This window comes from Phacochoerus africanus, chromosome 16, assembly GCF_016906955.1.
Source record: "Phacochoerus africanus isolate WHEZ1 chromosome 16, ROS_Pafr_v1, whole genome shotgun sequence".
In the NCBI taxonomy this organism is placed as follows: domain Eukaryota; kingdom Metazoa; phylum Chordata; class Mammalia; order Artiodactyla; family Suidae; genus Phacochoerus; species Phacochoerus africanus.
The window spans coordinates 47,325,368-47,343,684 of NC_062559.1; the positions used below are offsets into that span (position 1 = coordinate 47,325,368).

Here is an 18,317-nt window from a genome sequence, read left to right on the forward strand (position 1 = left end):
GTCTTGGGAAGGCCCCATAGGGTCCCCCCTTCTGCTTTGATACCCCTCAGTCCCGAGGAGGAACAGTGACAGAACAAGAAAGGGAATGAAGTTTGGGATACAGAAGTTAATCAGAAAGGCGGCCGAGAAATTCCGTGTTGGGGGACTGGGTTTCATGAAGGAGTCTCTGCCTCTGTCCTGGTGGATTCCTTTCCCGACCAGGGATGCTTGGCCGTCCTGGAGATGGGTACTGTATGTGCTGTGCAAAGGATGGGGCGTTGCCTCTTCAAAACTGGCTTGTGATGCCCCCCGCCCCTGAATCTTCCCTGTGCAGCTCCTCCGTTCTTGGAGTAGTTGCTGTCATCCCCAGACGTGGCCATCGATGCTCCTTTCCTGCACCGAGGTTAAAGGCCTGGGATCCAGCCTGGATTCAGTCTCTTGCCAGCTGTGTGATTGGGCAAATGACCCAACTTCTCAGAGACTCAGCTTTCTCATGGGTAAAAGAGAGATGACACCATCCCATCAGACTTTGATAAATGAGACAATACGCGTGGGAAACCCATACTATAGTGCTTAGCAGTGAATAGTATGGAGTCAACACATAATCAGTTTTAATTACTAATATGCTAAGAGGTGATGTGGAAAATTCCGCTTTCCCCCTTAGTTTCTGTTCCACCACATTATGGTTTATTTTTAAAATTTATTTATATTTTTGTCTTTAGTCTTTTTCAGGGCTGTACCTGTGGCATATGGAGATTCCCAGGCGAGGGGTCAAATCGGAACTATAGCTGCTGGCCTACACCACAGCCCCAGCAACGTCAGATCTGAGCCACATCTTCGACCTACACCGTAGCTCACAGCAATGCTGGATCCTTAACCCACCGAGCCAGGCCAGGGATCAAACCCACGTCTTCATGGGTGTGAGTCAGATTCGTTAACTGCTGAGCCACAACGGGCACTCCTAGGCCATTGTCTTTAAGGTTCCTTTATGTTATAGCAAGCATCAGTGCTGCGTTCCTTTTAATTCCTGAATGATAATCCGTTGTATGAATATGCTGTTTAGTCTGCTTGGGCTGCTATAACAAAAGACCACAGACTGGGTGGCTTGTAAGTAGCAGAAATGTATTCTTCACAGTGCTGGAGGCTGGAAGTCCAAGGCCAGGAAGCCAGCAGGTCAAAGGGCCGTCTTCGGGAAGCGGGCTTACCATGGTGGCCTCACGTGGTGCAAGGGGCTGGGGAGCTCTGGGGGTCTCTTTCATAAGGACGTTAATCCATTCCATTCATGAGGCTCTGCCCTCAGGACCCAACCCCTCCCAAAGGCCCCACCTCCTAATCGCATCTCCCTGGGCATCAGGTTTGCAACCTTTGATTTGGAAGGGGCGAGGTGAGCGGCACAGCCCTCCGTAGCATGTGCCCAGGGTAGATCACCCAGTCCTCAGGTGATGGACATTTGGGTTGTTTCTGCCTTTTGCTGTTGTGAAGAAATAACCTTGCTGTGAACATTCTCGTACAAGTTTTTGCTAGCATGCTTGTTTGTGGTTCTTTGGGATATCTCCCTGGGAGTGGAATTGCTGAATCACATGATAATTCTATGCTTAACTTTTTTAAAACTGCCCAACTGTTTTCAGTCAACTATGGCTGTATCATTTTATAGCAATGCCTGAAGGTTCTGATTTCTTCCAACACTTGTTATTTTCTAGTTTTTCTGATTATATCTTTTTTTTTTTTTTGTCTTTTTAGGGCTGCACCCATGGCATTTGGAGGTTCTCAGGCTAGGGGTTGATTCAGAGCTGCTGCTGCTGCGCTACACCACAGCCACAGCAATGAGGATCCAAGCCTCGCCTGCAATCTACACCACAGCTCATGGCAACGCCGGATCCTTAACCCATTCAATGAGCGCAGGGATCGAACCTACATCCTCATGGATGCTAGTCAGATTTGTTAACCACTGAGCCACGATGGAAACCAGTTTTTCTGATTATGTGGTGGGTATTACATGGTATCACATTGTGGTTTGGGATGGTTTTGTTGGTACTGATTTTGTATGTGCCTGGACTCAAATTTCCTTACCCTTGTTCTTAAACCGGGCATGTTGCGAAGTTTCACGCAAAGCCAACTCTAGAATTTCCAATGAGAGCTAAGTGTGATTAATGATCAGTGGCTAATTATAGGTAATGTCTGCCGCCTTCGACCTTCTCTCTAATTCTTTTCTTTTGATTTTAGGGATTTCCTCTGGGTCATCCAAAATGCTTTTAAAACATATTGGATAAAAACTGGGCCACCTGCCTGTGTGGGACATCCATACTCTCTGCTCGGCTGTCTTCTGATGGCATTTTGATCACATCGAGGCCAAGTCACCCACTGCCCATGATGACTGATGAGAAGAACCTTGGAGTGTCCCAAAAATTGGTCTCACCTTCCAGGAGCACAAGTAGCTGCTCTTCCAAGCAGGGAAGTCGACAGGTAAAGTTTAATGCAAATTTTAAGATGCAGATTTTTTAAAAAAAATTTTTTATCATAGTTGATTTACCGTGTTTTGTCAATTTCTGCAGTACAGCAGCGTGACCCGGTTACGCATATATGTCCATTCTTTTCCTCACATTATCCTCCATCGTGTTCCATCACAGATGATTGGATGTAGTTGTAGTTCCCTGTGCTACACGGCAGCATCTCATTGCTTACCTACTCCAGAGGCAGTAGTTTGCATCGTTAAGAAGATTGCAGATAAGAACTGTCTGCATTTGCTTTGGAACTCTTTCTTCTCAGTTTAAGAGCATTTGCTTCCAGTCATGTCTTAATTATCTGAGAAGAGTAAATTTTAGGTAATTGAATAATGCAGCTTGAGAGCCCCCTGGATGGGAAGAATTGTATTTGGCTCTTTGCAGTGTTTTGTTCCATCCTTGCAACTGTCCTCCAGCACAGATATTAATACCTCTGTTTTCTCCGTGAGGAAGCTGAGTCAGAGCAACTGAGTTATTTGCCCAAGGACACACAGCTAGTCTATTCAATAGAAGAACAAGAAAGCCAAGCTCAGTTGGTTTCACTCCAGAGGCCGCACTTTCCTTTATGTCGTGCTAACCAAAACAAAAAAGCACACAGTTCCCTTTCCAGTGACTCTAATATCCTGCCGCCCTCCTCTTCCTTCCCTTTACCAAGCCTTTTAGGACAGCTTCCAACCACAGATTGCCCAGTTATAACTCTGAGTCTCAGCCGCTTTACTTCTCTAATGGATGCCGGAAGCAATTCAACAGAGACATGGTCAAAAGGAATTAAGTAGGAAGAAGAAAGAAGTGAAACAAAGGACTGAATAATTAACTCCTAAAAAACTGTCAGCTAATTATATGTTGTTCCTTGGATTCCCTGCTACAAAATCTTGGTTGGCAGAATTTGCTAGTTTTAGATCCATGGCCGTAAATGCACATTAATCATTATAATTCTTCTACCTTCAGTTATGTAGAGAGAGTGGGCTGTCAAAAAGCTATGGGTTTACAAACCAAAGTGGTCTTTGAGCCTTTTCAGTGTCTGCTGGCTGTGTTGGCATTGCCTTCCCCCGGGGGACATACTGGCTTAAATTGGCCCCAACTCCTTGGTTCCAGATTTGGCAGCATCCGTCAAGCAACCGCCCACCTCCGGCAAGTCCAGACATTTATGACACATCATCATGGGTCTTCTCATGCTAATATTGCCTGAAACAGGAAGCCCGCCACCTTTCAGTGCTGCTTCAGGGCATGAGACTCTGTAATTCTGACAAGTTAGCCTAGGGTCATTTGGGGAGCGCCCCAGATCTCCCCTGAGAAGTTAGGAAGAATTTTTCTTCACTATCATTATTTCCTTCTGGGATTAAAAAAAAAAGTCTCACATTACTCCTTGGCTAATGTGTCATGTCTTTCTGGGAGTTCTTGTTCCATGAGGCACAAGGGTATCAACTCTCACCCCACGTGCCAGCTTTTTGCCCTGGCGGTTTTTCTCTCCCTAGGCCACCAATCTGGTTGGGATTAGAGCTGACGCTGCGCTCTTCCCCCAGCCCTTTGCACTTAGTGGCACCTACTGGTACCCCCCCAATCCCAGATAAAGGGAGAGCCCGTGATGTATTCAAACAGCCTGTGCTTGTAACATGTGGGAATTGGAGCAATGCAATGAAATTCCAGTGCAATGAATAACAGAAACTTTTTTTTTTTTTGGATGGACTTATTTTGAAATTGATTGATTTGGCTTTATCTTGTTTTGTTTGGAGGTTTTATTTGGCACACCCTCAGCATGTGGAAGTTCCTGGGCTAGGGATCGAACCTGTACCGCAGCTGTCATGAGAGCCGCAGCAATGACACCACCAGATCCTTAACCCACCGAGGCATGAAGGAACTCTTTTTTTTTTTTTGAGGTTACATCAAAAAGGGTAAGAGGCATGTACTTGATTCCTCGCCTTCTTTTCTGACTTAGAATGGGTGGGTCATTCAGCCAGAAAAGCCATCAAATGGCCACCTTTTATATTTAGGATCTCCCACTTTCATGTTCATGAAATATTACTTTATAAACAGAAACACTTAATTTCTCCTCTTTGGCAGAGAAGATGGAGTATTTCACAAGTGTTTTCCAACTTTAGCCTGAAACTAGTTATACAGCCATGTTTAATTTTCAGGGACCATTTTCTTATTCTATTTTTCTTCTTCTTCTTTTTTAGGGCCACACCTATAGCATATGGAAGTTCCCAGACTAGGGGTCCAATCAGAGCTGCAGCTGCCGCCCTACACCACAGCCACAGCAACTCAGGAACTGAGCCACATCTGCAACCTATACCACAGTTCACGGCAACACCAGATCCTTAACCCACTGAGCAAGGCCAGGGATTGAACCCACATCCTCATGGATACTAGTTGAGTTCCTAATGCGCTGAGCCACAACGGGAACTCTTATTCTGTTTTCCCAGCCTTCTATCAAAGAAAGGTGTCCTGTCTCGGGATTGGCTTAGCTTTTCCCTCTGTGTTGTCCACCTTGGCCGTCCATGTCCATTTGCCATGATGCACCATCCCAAGATTGTCTTTCAGTCTCTGAAGGTGCAGCAGAAGTGCAGGGACCTTGGAAGTCCTTTCTCCGTGGCCCTCAGGGAACACAGCCATATCCAGGGGCTCTGGGGTGCTAAATATAGTGATCACACCGTGTTTCCATTCACTCGTGTTTTTGTTTTGTTTTTTACTTTTTTGGGCCGTACCCATGGCATATGAAAGTTCCCAGGCTAGGGGTCCAATCGGAGCTGCAGCTGCCAGCCTACACCACAGCCACAGCAACGTGGAATCCAAGCCACATCTGCAACCTATACCACAGCTCACAGCGATGCCAGATCCTTAACCCACTGAGTGAGGCCAGGGATCAGACCCACATCTTCGTGGGTACAAGTCAGATTTGTTTCTGCCGTGCCACAGAGGGAACTCCTGTCTATTTGTATTTAAAGCTCCAGATGAAAGTCATTTTTAGGTGGTTCTGTTCCTTCCATCTCAAAGACTTAAGTCTGATGCTAAGCTTATGGGCCATCTTCCTTCATGCTAGTTTTTCTCACGTGCTTTGGAGTTATAGTTTAGGACATCATCTTGCGTTTGCTGCCCTGTGTCCTTTCTCTGTGCTAACCCTGCCCTGTCTAGGGATTTGCTGTTACCTAGACCATGAATGTCTTAAGATCCACCACCAGGCAGCAGGCAGCAGGCAGTGTGGCTGGTCCAGGTTGTGAGGCTGTGTCTGCCCCCTGCAGTCTCCCTGGATAAGCCAATTTTTAAAGCTCCCTTTCACTGTGGGGTGCTCCCCAACCCCCGCACATTCTCTGATTTCCAGCAGGGAGCCTTCCTCAGATCCCAGTCTTTTCCTGGGGACATTTTTAGCTTCAATTAGGCCACAGAAGTAGGATTCCTGGATGCCTTTGTCTGCAGTATCCTTTGTATTTCTATTTTTTGTCTGATCCATGAGATATTTAATCTTGTTTTTTTATCATGCAGACATACAAAACCCCTCCGTGTTTATATCTTTGTATTTTTGCTGTTTGGCGCCAGTGTGATGATAAGGAAGGGGCACTAAATGCGTAAACTTACAGTGCAGCCTTGGCTGAAAGACTTCATCTTCTTAAATTATTTTCACTTAAATTCTCTTCCGCTATCGTCAGGTGACATTGGGCGTCCCTGTCCTCCAGCCACACTGGCTTTCTTTCAGTTCTTCACACGGCATTTGCCCTGGTCCTTGTTTCTTGAACTGAACTTGAACTTGGCCTTCCTGTCCCAGAGCCCACTCACGTAGAACCTCAAGGAGCCATTCCTTTATGTGTAGACAACTCCCCTTTGTATAGATCCGTGTTAGAGGAGCTTGCTTCCTTGAAGGACAAAAGGACTGAGACCTGGTGTTCACGGTGATCTATGTTTTCATTTTTAGAAATTGAACCTAAATGAAGTTTACAACTTCATAGCTGTGAAAACCCAAGGAGAAGGATTCTGTCATCTTGTAACGTAAATACCAGGGCTTGTGAAGTTTTAAATATAGTATGCCACATTTTATCAGTGTTGGAAACAGTCTGTAAATATAATTTATCAAGATAATTTGGAGAGGAAGGTATGCCTAGGGATTAGAACTTGAACGAGTCAACCTTGGTTTCAACCAATAGTTGGTTCTATGACCTCAGACTCTCTCAGCCTCAGGTTACTCATCAGTAAAATTGGAATAACAATAGTTATTTTCTCCTAGAATCATGAGGAGGATTAAAATGAAAGCAGTTAATCTAGGATCAGACTCATAGTAGGTGGTGAGTTAATATTAACATTTATTTTTATGATTATCGTTCACATTCATTTGAACTTCATTCTTATTTGCGGAAAATCTAATTTTTCATAGTGAAGAGTTCAGCTCTCTCCCTCCAGAAACTTTTGCAGGCATCATACCCGTACCTCTTCAGTGTTGTGCAAAAGTATGCAACGTATATATAGAAATGCATACTTTTAAAATAAAATGGGAGTTCCTGTCGTGGCTCAGTGGTTAATGAATCCAACTAGGAACCATGAGGTTGTGGGTTCGATCCCTGGCCTTGCTTAGTGGGTTAAGGATCCGGCGTTGCTGTGGCTGTGGTGTAGGCTCGCGGCTACAGCTCTGATTGGACCCCTAGCCTGGGAACCTCTGTATGCCACGGGAGCAGCCCTAGAAAAGGCAAAAAGACAAAAAATAAATAAATAAAATGGACCTTACTTTATACACACATTAACAAAGTGTTTTTATGGAAGAATGTAACAGAATGTTCCAAGATAGGCTACGTTTGGCATCTTCAATTTGGTGTCTTCAACATCTGGCCTAACCTGTACCTTTTTTTTTTTTAAGAACAATATACACCTTTATTCCGTGAGCTGAGACAGGAGGGAGGATCCATTTGCCTTTCTGGGCCTTGATTTTCCTCAGATAGAACTCTAGCTCCTCGCCCTCTAGCACGGAGCCGCCTGCTCGGCCATACTGGCCTGGTCTTGAAGCGATGCATGCGAGAAGCTGGCCCTGCTGGACGACTCCTCTGGGAGGCTGCTGGTTTGGGCATTCTTTTTACTTTCATCGTATTTCTTCTGAATTTTCTTTGATCACTTGTGGTTTCAAATCTCTTCCTCCTCAAGAGTCACCTTGGCCCCCTTCTTGCGGCCCAGGGGCAGTGCATGGGAGACTTGTACCACTGTCGGTACGGGGTGCCGTCCATGAGCGCGATGCGGTTCTTCCCCAGGTCTTGGTACAGACCAGTTGGTTGCTGAATGCTTTGAATGCGTTATACACAACGTCAGGAATCCCGTCTTGCGTGTGCAACACTCCAAGCCCCGGGAGAACTTTCCCACGTCCCGCTTCAAGGCCTGGTACTTCTTGTTGCCTCTCTGCACACAGACTGTATGCGGTGGGGGCCAGTCTTGGGGTTGGCCTTGGGGCATCCCAGCTTATACTTGCACTGCTTGTGGTAGGGCTTTTTCTTGCCCCTGGTCTTGTGGCACTTGTGCCACTTGTCCTGAAAGATGTCCATTGCTCAGTTCTGGCTGGAAAGAGCTAACCTGTACGCTAAGTGGAAAACAGGCATTGAATTCCTCTCCCATTCTATTTTGCTGGCCTTGTCTTTGCATGGGTTAAATGTTTTCACCTTGCCCCATCCCAGAACCCATCTATTGTTAGCTGCTTGGAGCGTTGTGTTGCGTAGGTTTTTGCCGTTGAGTCTGGGTTCAGTGGGAAAGAGTGCGGTGTTTCAGCTGTGGCTTGTGGGCATAGGCCATGTGAGCGGCAGCATCCATGCCCTGTTCGTCACCCCTTATTGATAGTAAAGGGTTGAAATTAAGAGATGGCTGCTATGGTCTTTATAGTCTGCCAGTGGAGAAACTTCTGGCAAATGAAGTTTACCTCAGTTCTCCATCCATGACATAGAAACCAAACTCACCTCCCACTTCCTTTGCAGGGATGTCGTGAGAGAAAATTGGGTATTTTCACTGGCTAAAAGCCATTGAACTTCACTGGAGAGAGATTCTCTCTAAATTTAAGAAACAGTTACAAATGAGCTCCCTTTATTCTGGCCAATTCCAGAGCCAGAACTGAGATGGCCCCGTTTCAAGAACCCTGACCCTCTGCAGAAGAAGTGGGTCTCTGTACTGTCCTGGAGAGGAGTCTGGGCTCCTTGCAGGAGACCCCCAACTAAAGGAACCCAGCTTATCCAAAGAATAGGTTGTTGGTCCCATTCCTCGTAGTGTTCAAAGCTGATCTTTGCTTCACGGTTCTTCTCCATCCTGAGCTCTAGCTAGACTGATCCGTATAAAACTACTCTACTCGTTGAACCTTGTGCTTTTCTTGAAAAGAATCTTCATTTAATGCTTTAGCCCTTGAACAATGACAAAAATAACACATGATCACTGTGGGTCATTTCCAACATACATGCAACCCATGTGAAGTGCAGTGCTTTGGTTTTGAAGTGGGGCTGCTTGATAGGTCACATAAAGTGAAGCCTGAGAATGACCTTTGGTGGTGGAGGTCATTGATGACATAGCCGAGTGGTTTCCTTGGAGTGGCAGGTGTGAAAGGCTGGTTCAAGTCCCTTCATGAGAAAATAGGAACAGTGGAGGAGGGCACCCCTTTTCTGCCAGTCCCTCGGGCAGGAGTTGAGAGAGGCCTTCGTAGATGCTCTGTTCCCAAATGCTCTAATCTAATGCCATGCTTAACACAGCCCCGTTCTCTCCCCTCCAGGATAACTCTTGATTAATTCATTGGTTGAAAGAGCATGTAGGTCTGTGAGTCCTGGGTCTTATTTTCATATCTTTTGAACTCTCACAGGACTGGCACGGGGTTTTGGCAGATGAGAATTATTGGACTGAAATTACTCATCACCACCAGTAAATGTTCCTCTTTGGAGAGCAGGTTGGAAGGTACAGCCGGGGGCACGTGGGGAATGGGAGCAAAAAGCCAAAAATTCCCCAGCCCCCTCACTCCAGGGACGGATGTATTATGAGGATTTCAAAAAATGAGCAAAGACCCCTGCATTGAGTTATTTCTGGCAAATGATGCACTCTTTAAACGCTTCCTATACCTGGGCTCTCCGAACAGACTGCTCGACTGGAAAGTATGAAACGGAAGTAAAAGACCGTCCCTGTTGACACTGACCTAGATTCACACTGGCTCTGCTTTTGGCCAGCTGGCTGACCTTGCCATGTTCGAGAAAACCTCCGAGTCTTGGTTTTTCAGCTACAAAATGTAGATAACTTTGCGTCCTTTTGAGAACTAAACGAAATCACATATATGAAGTACCTGGGCTAGCCCTTGGGAGACATTTTGGGTCAGCGTGGATGAAATGAATGAATGAATGAGCTTGTGGTTGCTAGGTAGAAAGAAAGCCTACTGTTCCCAAAGCTCTGTGTGTATATTAAGTAGCTTAAGGGATGTCTAAGGGGGAGAGAGAATTGCTATTTCAAAACTTGTGAAATATGAGTAATTTCCTCTTGTCTTTTTCCCTCTGCCCCTTACATTTCCTTCCTAGAACTTTCAAAGTAACACATTTTAGAAGCCAGCTAGATTTAGAGAAGAATGAAAAGCTTTTGTCTCTTTTGAAAGCATTCTATAGGCCCTAGCTTTTGTTTCTTCAACCAGTATCCATTGAGAAACTATTATTAAAAGACTGGGAGCAGGGAAACGTGACGCTACTAAGGACAGGACAGCTGAACAGGCCGCTATAAATAAGAAATCGACTCTGGGACGATTGTGGATTGTAAACAGAGCATGGCTTCCGTTTTTTTTTTTTTTTTTTCTTTTTAAAGTGTGTTGTAGCATTTGGTGTGTAAGTCAGAAATCAGGAAATGAATCTTCTAAAAGAATCGACACACACTTCACTCATTATTGGAGGGGATTTGAAATGGGGAAATCGGTTGCTAGGTCAGTCCCCATATAGTTACGCAATTTATTCTTGTCACCCCCTTGTCCCTGGGATAATCTGAGGTGGCCTTTGAGCTCTCCCAGGGTCACCTGATGCAGACTCTTAGATTATGCTGTTCTCTAGGGCGGCCAGGCTGGCTGGGCTTGGTGCCAGAACCCGTGAGACACACAAGTTAAGTGGGAGAGAGTTTGCCAAGCAGAGTGAGTGAAAGCTATAATGTTCAGGTGTTTATAATTTCAGCTCTCTGGGTATTGAAAATGCCTAGTTCCACTTAACTTCTTTTAATTCATCCTGTCCTTAGATGCTGAAGTTTGCCAGCTGCCTTTTGTAAGTAGGGGCTGAATCAACATCGCAAGAAAAGCCCATCCAGGAGGTGTGGCTTGGCATGATTGTTGCATTGTTCTATGACAGTCACAAAAAAGAAAAGGCAGTGAGCATGAAGTTGCATGAGAGCCAGACTCCTGAGTTTAAATCTTGAGCTGTTAATAAGCTGTTTGACCTTGGGCAAGGTCCTTAACCCTTCTGTGCCTTGGTTTCTTATAAGCTTGTACCAGTTGCTTAGAAGAGAGCTGAGAAAGAAAAAACATTAAAAGAGAGAGAGAGAGAACCTGCCTGTAGTAAGTGCTGTGCGCAAGTGTTTGACACATAAACCCCTTACCTTCTAGAAGGAAGAGTCCCAGGAGCCCTCAAGCAGTACCACGCGGTGGCAGCTCCTCTCCTTCATCCCTTCAGCTCCAGGGCTACTGGCACAAGGCAGAGCCAGACGGCCTGGCATCCGCCAAGGCTGCTCTGAGAGGAAGAGGCAGGAGAGGGCTCTAGGAGTTAACAAGTGTCTGATAGCATCTTTACGGCTCATAATATCCTTTCCTATTCTTCCCTGGAGTCTCAAAACAATCCAGTAGGTCTGTGTTTTTCCTACCCTGTAGAAAGAAAATATGGCTCCAATTAACTGCTGGTTCCATGTCTAAATGGTAGAGGATCAGGCATCCTTCTTTTTGAAGGACAGCGAGTTTCTTTAGATGCTAGAAAGCTTCTTTAGAAGTTAATTCGAGTTCCCTGTGCCCTGTGTACAGATAATCGGGGTTTTGTGGCTGATGTTGTGTCACTGTTTTCTTTCTTCGCCACACCCGTGGCCGGGATTGAATCCTAGCCGCTGCAGAGACACTGCCAGATCCTTTCCCCACTGCTCCACAGCGGGAACTCCAAATGATGATTGTTTAAACAAGCCTCCAGAAGCCAACACCTCCATGAATGCAGGGCTAAGAGTAACACAGATTAGGGAAACAGCTGTAAGGAGCCCTCAGGTCTGACTGTCTGGACCTGTTTTTTTCTGGTTCTCTGGGCCCAGCAGAGAAAAATAATTAACTATATATTCTGTCGTAGTTTTTCAGATGTCCCCTTTCTGAGCCTTTACTTCTTCTTGCTGCCTATTTTTGGGTCATACATATGCTTGTGACATTATTCCCTGAAAGGAGGAAGGGCAAAGATAAAAGACTTAATTCTCAATATACAGCTACACTGAGTAAATCTTGTAAAGGAAAAACAAACCAGTGTTTGATATGGGAAGACATTAAGACCAACTAAAATGGTATGTATATTTGTCAGAGTTTCTTTGTCACTTTACGTGTCCACAAATGACAGACGGTCCGCTGCCTTCCACAGTCTGGAGAACACCAAACTCTTCAAACACTTCTAGAAATTACTGAACTGTCCAAACTGTTCTGAAATTCCAGATTGGCAGGTACAGCAAATACATTTTAGTGGGCTGTAGAGACACTGCTTTGATAGAAACTACACGAGGTGCCTTTAGAGAATCAGTGCATTTATTCACGGTTGGCTTTGACCCCAGTGCAGGATCCAGGAAGGCGTGACTCTGTCTCAGATGCTTTTGTTGAAAGCACAGCTCACGAGCTGTGCAGTGACTGGAATGTTCTGTAGGTGCTGTTGATGCAGTTGTGAACGGAACTGACTCAACAGTTTTGTTTTCCCCAGGGAGGGGAAAGTCTGAGGCTACTTCAGCGATGAGATGCTATTAAAATAATAAAGGCCCAGAAATGACCGTGTAAGTAAAACAGAGGCAAAACAGCAGACTTCCCTAGAGTAATCTGGTATCTCTCTAAGGTCCTCTCCACCCTGGCCCTACCTTCGAGTCCAGCTGTGTCTCCCTCTGCTCCTCTACCCAAGCCCTCACCACAATCAAAATCACCTCCTCTCTATTCTCACCCCAGATGAGTCACTTTCTTGGCACTCCGTGCCCTAGTGGTGGTCCCTCTTGCCCCATGTAGTAACTGGCTGAATGGGACCCTCCCCCCACCCCAAGTTATATTCACCTCCTAGGCCTTGGAGCCTGTGAATGTTACCTTATTTGGTAAAAGATGGAATTAATTTAAGAATCTTCAGGTGAGGAGAGCATCCTGGATTATCCAGATCAGCCCCAAACTCAGTGACCAGGGTCCTCATGAAAACCACACAGGAGGCGTTCCTTTGTGGCGTAGCAGGTTAAGGATGCTGAGTTGTCACTGCATTGGCTCTGGTCGATGCTATGGTGCTGGTTTGCTGGTGTGATCCCTGGCCCAGGAACTTCCACATGTTGCTGGTGCAGCAATAAAAAAAAAAAAAAGAAGAAGAAGAAGAAACACACAGAAGACAGAAGAGGGAAGAAGGTGACGCGACGATGCAGACAGAGGTTAGAGTGAAGGGGCTACAAGCCAAGGACTGGCAGTGCCGCCAGAAACTGGAAGAGGCCAGGGATGCTGTTACAGACTGAACGTTAGTGTCTGCGTGTCTCCTCCCACCACCCCCCCGACCGCCCCTCCCACTCACATGTGGACGCCCCAACCCTGCATGTGCTGGCATTGAGAGGCAGGGCCTTTGGGGGTAATTAGGTTTAGATGGGGTCTTGAGAGTGGTGTCTTCATGATGAGAAGAGACACCAGAACCTGGTCTCAAGCCTGTGAGCAGACAGACAGAAGACCCCTGCCTGCAGGCCGGGGGGTGGGTTTGTACCAGGAACCAAATCTCCCAGCACCTTGATCTTGGCCTCCCCATCCCAGTGTGTGGTTTTTCAGGACAACAGCCCAAAGTAAGACAAAGGCATTCTCCCCTGGAGCCTCTGCAGGGAGCATAGGCCTGCTAACGCCTTGCTTTTGGATTGTCAGCCTCCAGAGCAGCAGAGGACAAATGCCTGTTGCTTTAAGACACCACATGTGGGATGAGTTGTCGGGGTAGCCTCAGAAACCCTGCTTCTCACTCTATGTCTGTTGTTCTTCAGGTCCCAGCTCACGTCATTTCCCTAAGGTGGAAATGACGGGACAGGACGGGAGGCTGTGCCCACCTGGGGACGGGAGGCTGTCACAGGTTTGTGTGCATCTCCCATTCGGCACTTACAACTTGCCAACCTTGCGGGGCTGCTGTTTTTGATGTAGGTTAACTCTTTGAAGGCCATCCCTCAGTTTCACATCTCCCCATCTCTCCTCCTTGGTGCTAAGCCTTAGACCTTTGGGCTCATAACAGAAGCTCAGTTATAACTAGACCATGACCAACTTACCCCTAAGGCCAAACCACCTTCGATGCAAAACGATTCGCCAGGATCTTGACCTGTCGCTTGGTTCTCATTATGAGAACCAGTTATTCTTACACAGGGCTGGGAAAGAAACGCCACTGATGCTTTGGCTCAGGATAAGGAAGTTTATCGTGCTAAACTTCGGCCACCTTCCCCTGTTATCCATTCATTCATTCATTCATTCATTTTGCTTTTCAGGGCTGCACCCACGGCATATGGAAGTTCTCAGGCTAGGAGTCGAATCAGAGCTACAGCTGCCGGCCTACCCCACAGCCGCAGCAACATGGGATCCGAGCCGTATCCACCACCCACACCATAGCTCACAGCAATGCAGGATCCTTAACCCACTGAGCGAGGTCAGGGATTGAACCCGCATCCTCATGGATACTAGTTGGGTTCATGAACCACTGAGCCACGACGGGAACTCCTAAAAGTATGATTTTTAAAAATTTAAAAGTAATAAAACATTAACCAGGGCTAGAAGGTAGAAAACGAAGCAGAAGTCTCCCCAACTTCGCTCCTCTGGCCCAACCCCATGAGCTAAGAGTCCATGTTTTAGATTTTCCCTGTTGGCACCTGGTGTGTCCCGTGTGTGGGGAGTTGACCTCTGTCTCCTACACAGAGCCGTCTGCTCTCGTGGAAACAAGGCGTGGAAAGGGCACTGAGTTGGAGTCAGAAGACTGGGTTCCGGTCCTCGGAAGTCATTTTTGTGGCCCTCCACAGGCCACGTATCTTTGACTCCTCATCTCTACAGTGAAAGAGCCGGGTAGATAATTTCCACTCTCTTTCAAACTCTGAAGCTTAGAAGAAACACTTCATGAGTCTGTAGGGAAAGAAAAATCATGACAGCACCCCCTGAAAAAAAAAAAACCCAGAAGAGACTCTGGGGTCCCTTGGGTCCATTGGCCAATACACATGCGTGCGAAGTGCAGGAACAGGTTGGCAGAGACAGACTCCGCGTGGGGAGAAAGTAGCGTGGGGGTCTGGGTGGGGGGCTGGATTTCGGGGGCCAGCAGACCCTGGGTGGACTCTAATATACTTACAGAGTCAATGCTGAGCAGGGAGGTTCTCCGGTCCGCAGATGGGGTCCACTGTGCAAGAGGTTGTGATCCTGGGCAACTCCTTTGGAGATTCATTTTCCTCATCTGTAAAACGTAAGGCATGATACCCACACGAGAGGAGGCACATAAAAGTCATTCAGTAAATAGTAGTTGCTACTTGTATCACTAGACTCCCTGTCACAATGGCAACGATAACAACCCTGCACCACCTGGCGGGCTGTGTGGCCAGGGCTGGATGACTGCTGCAGGGTTGGGTTATCTCCACCTTAACAGCAACTACAGCTCTTAAGAGGCCCTTGTGTTCAGAGCAGAGCGTTACAGGCAGGAAAGTGCATAAACAATGCCGTCCATAGTCTTGAGGGGCTTGTATACAATGGGGGGGAGCATATGACATTTAACAAATATTCATGATTCACAAATCTATTTGAGGATTCTAAAAAGTATCACTGTAGACAAAAAAAAAAAAAAAAAGAAAGAAAAAAAGAAAAAAAGAGTTCCTGTTGTGGCGCAGCGGAAATGAATCCGACTAGGAACCATGAGGTTGTGGGTTCGATCCCTGCTCTCGCTCAGTGGGTTAAGGATCCGGTGTTGCCATGAGCTGTGGTGTAGCTCGCAGATGCAGCTCAGATCTGGCGTGGCTGTGGCTGTGGCGTAGGCTGACAGCTGTAGCTCTGATTACACCCCTAGCCTGGGAACCTCCATATGCTGTGGGTGCAGCCCTAAAAAGACAAAAAGACAAATAAATAAAAATAAAAAGTAGCACTGTCATTACACCCATAAATGCCAAGTAGCTGAAAAACAGAGTAGAAATCATCATTATATGTGCAGTAAAGTTTTTTTGTTAATACTCCTTTCCTTATACATCCCTCTGGGGTGAACACAATTGGAAAGCGTTTTTCTCTTCTTTGGTACCCAAGGTAGGAATGGCCTCAGGCGGAGTCACAGACAGAGCTGACAGCACAAATTCTCTCTCCCCTCTGCCAGGATCCACTGCTGCCGTGTCTCTCCTTTCCCTCTGGTGCTTTCTCAAGGGGTCTCCCCAGACACCAAGTGCATGTTCAGTTATCTGAGTCATTAAGACACCAGTGTTTTGAGTCTGTGACTACGCCTGACTGAGAACATTTGGGGGCCTCAGTCATCTGTAAAGTCACCTTCCCCCCGCTGGCAGGGGTCACTGAGCTGCAGCTCTGTCAACGAAGGGGAAGGACAGGGACCAATGGCAGGTCACGTGCTGCTCCCACGGAGCCTTCAGAATCTGGTGGAGGTCTTCACAGCGCCATCTTCTTTTTTTTCTTTGACCTTCCTACTTAGAGGCCAAGGTCAAGGATTGCACCTGAGGTTACTGGACTGAAGCTAATGTTATTGTTTTTTTGTCTGTCTTTTTTTTTTTTAGGAGACTTTATCTGACAATATTTCATTTTATTTTATGTTTATTATGGTAAGAACACATGAGGTCTAAGCAAATTTTTGAGTACAATGCAATAGTCTGGTTAACTAGCAGTACTATAATTATACAGCAAATCTCTAGAATTTATTCATCTTGCATAACTGAGACTTTACACCTGTTTAATGTTTCAGGAGTTTATGGTAGAAGATTTGGGAGGGATCTCACAGCTCATTTATTTTGACCTACTTCCTAGTCCAGGAGTCCCTCTGCAGCGCCTCTGCCAGCCTCTGGCGGAGCTCTCCAGTGACTGGGGAGCTTGATTTTTCATTGATCACCCCTGTCGTTCCTGTATGTTCATAGCACTCATTACTAGTTCATCATATAATCTCTCTTTATGCCAAGCTGGAATCCAGGGCCTTATAGTTCTCACCTCACCCATTGGTCCCAGTTTTACCCTCCGAATCTGTCGAATGAAACCCCAGTTCTTTAAGCCAACCTGGTCTCCCAGAGGGTGTCCACTGAGTGGGCTCGTGGTCCCGCAGCAGAAGTGGCTTCCCCTGTGCAGGTGCAGAAGCTCAGGTCTCACCCCAAACCTACGAACCTGACCTTCGCGTTTTGATGCGATCTTCAGTGGTTGGTGCACACGTTACAAGTGAGAAGCAGTGCGTTAGATCACATGCCCCTCCACCTTGTTCTTTTGATTTCTCTTGCCGTCAGGCCTGTTGGTCTCCAAAAAACCTTAGGTGAGGAAGAGACAATTGACAAGAAGCAACAACTCCCCGAGTGTCAGGATAAGACTTGGGGGGATAAGTCCCAAATTGGTCTGACACCAGGCAAAGCTGTCATCATATTAACTGGAGACCTAGTCACAAGTACTTCCATGTGTTCATAGAAGGGTCATAAAAGATACCATTGGAGCTCCTGCTGTGCAGCAGGATCGGTGGCCTCTTGGGAGCCTCTGGGATGCAGGTTCCATCCCCGCCCCCCCCCAGCGCAGTGGGTTAGGGATCCTGTGTTGCCACAGCTGTGGCTTAAGTTGCAACTGTGGCTCCGATCTGATCCTTGGCCCTGGAGCTCCCTAAGCTGAGGGGCAGCCAAAAATGACCCCCCCCAAAAGTAATATTGATGATCCTGGGGCTGTAGAAGGTTACAGATGCCTTTAAAATCATTAAAGACAAATTATGTTCCACATGATTTAATGCTGGGTATTGCCTGGTGATTTTTAAAAACCTGGTAAACAGACTAAATAAATAATCAATACCACCAACTCTCCGGTCACGCCAGATAGAGGCGACCACAGAACTTCCTCCCACAACCCTCTTCCGCTGCAGGAGGAATGAAGGTTTCAAGCGCTTTCTATTTCTGACATCTCTGCAAGGGCTGCGACTGAGAATCCAGCCTTTGAAAGGTGCAGAAGAGATGGACGCTGTGCAAACAGCTGTGCTGGAGGGAGAGATGCTTTCAGTTCGTGCACTCAGCAGTATGGAAATGAACTTGGCCAGCTCATGAGCATGAATAAATGCTTAGCTGCCTCTCCGACCACAAAGCAGCTTTCTATATTTAGCCCTTTTAGACGTTCAGTAAAACAGACTGAATTTAATGCCAGATGGCAGGGCCAGTCTATCTTCAGTTACACGCAAAAGACCTTAAGAAGCTGTTTCCCCCAGACCCTGTCATGTTTCTCTTTCCATCTGATATTCTCGGGGAGCCTTAAGCCCGAAATCCCCAGGGCAGGACATCAGCCCAGCTACGTTGGGCTAAGTCAGCAGGGCCCTGGTCTCCCCTGGGGCCCAAGTCCTCCCTGTCCTGTGTATCTCAGGGCTCACAGCTCAAGGTGCACGTGCTCCTCCTGGGTCACAGGGTGTGTGAGACCCAGCAGAAGCCACTCCCTGACACCTGGTGCCTTTTGCCAAGAGTAACCCGAGTACCAGT

The 18,317-nt window shown here is 46.7% G+C and overlaps 1 protein-coding gene and 1 pseudogene across 2 annotated transcripts in view; one reads left to right on the top strand and one right to left on the bottom strand.

Annotated features, from left to right (window-relative positions):
* Positions 1-18,317, top strand: part of OSBPL3 (oxysterol binding protein like 3) — a 190,542-nt gene that overhangs the window by 89,091 nt on the left and 83,134 nt on the right. For both annotated transcript variants that reach the window (XM_047763555.1, XM_047763556.1), the window contains exon 2: positions 2,203-2,442. In XM_047763555.1, coding sequence (XP_047619511.1) covers positions 2,347-2,442 — 96 coding nt within the window. In that variant the 5' untranslated portion in view covers positions 2,203-2,346. The remainder of the gene's footprint in view (positions 1-2,202; positions 2,443-18,317) is intronic.
* LOC125117587 (40S ribosomal protein S8-like) lies at positions 7,581-7,993 on the bottom strand (annotated as a pseudogene).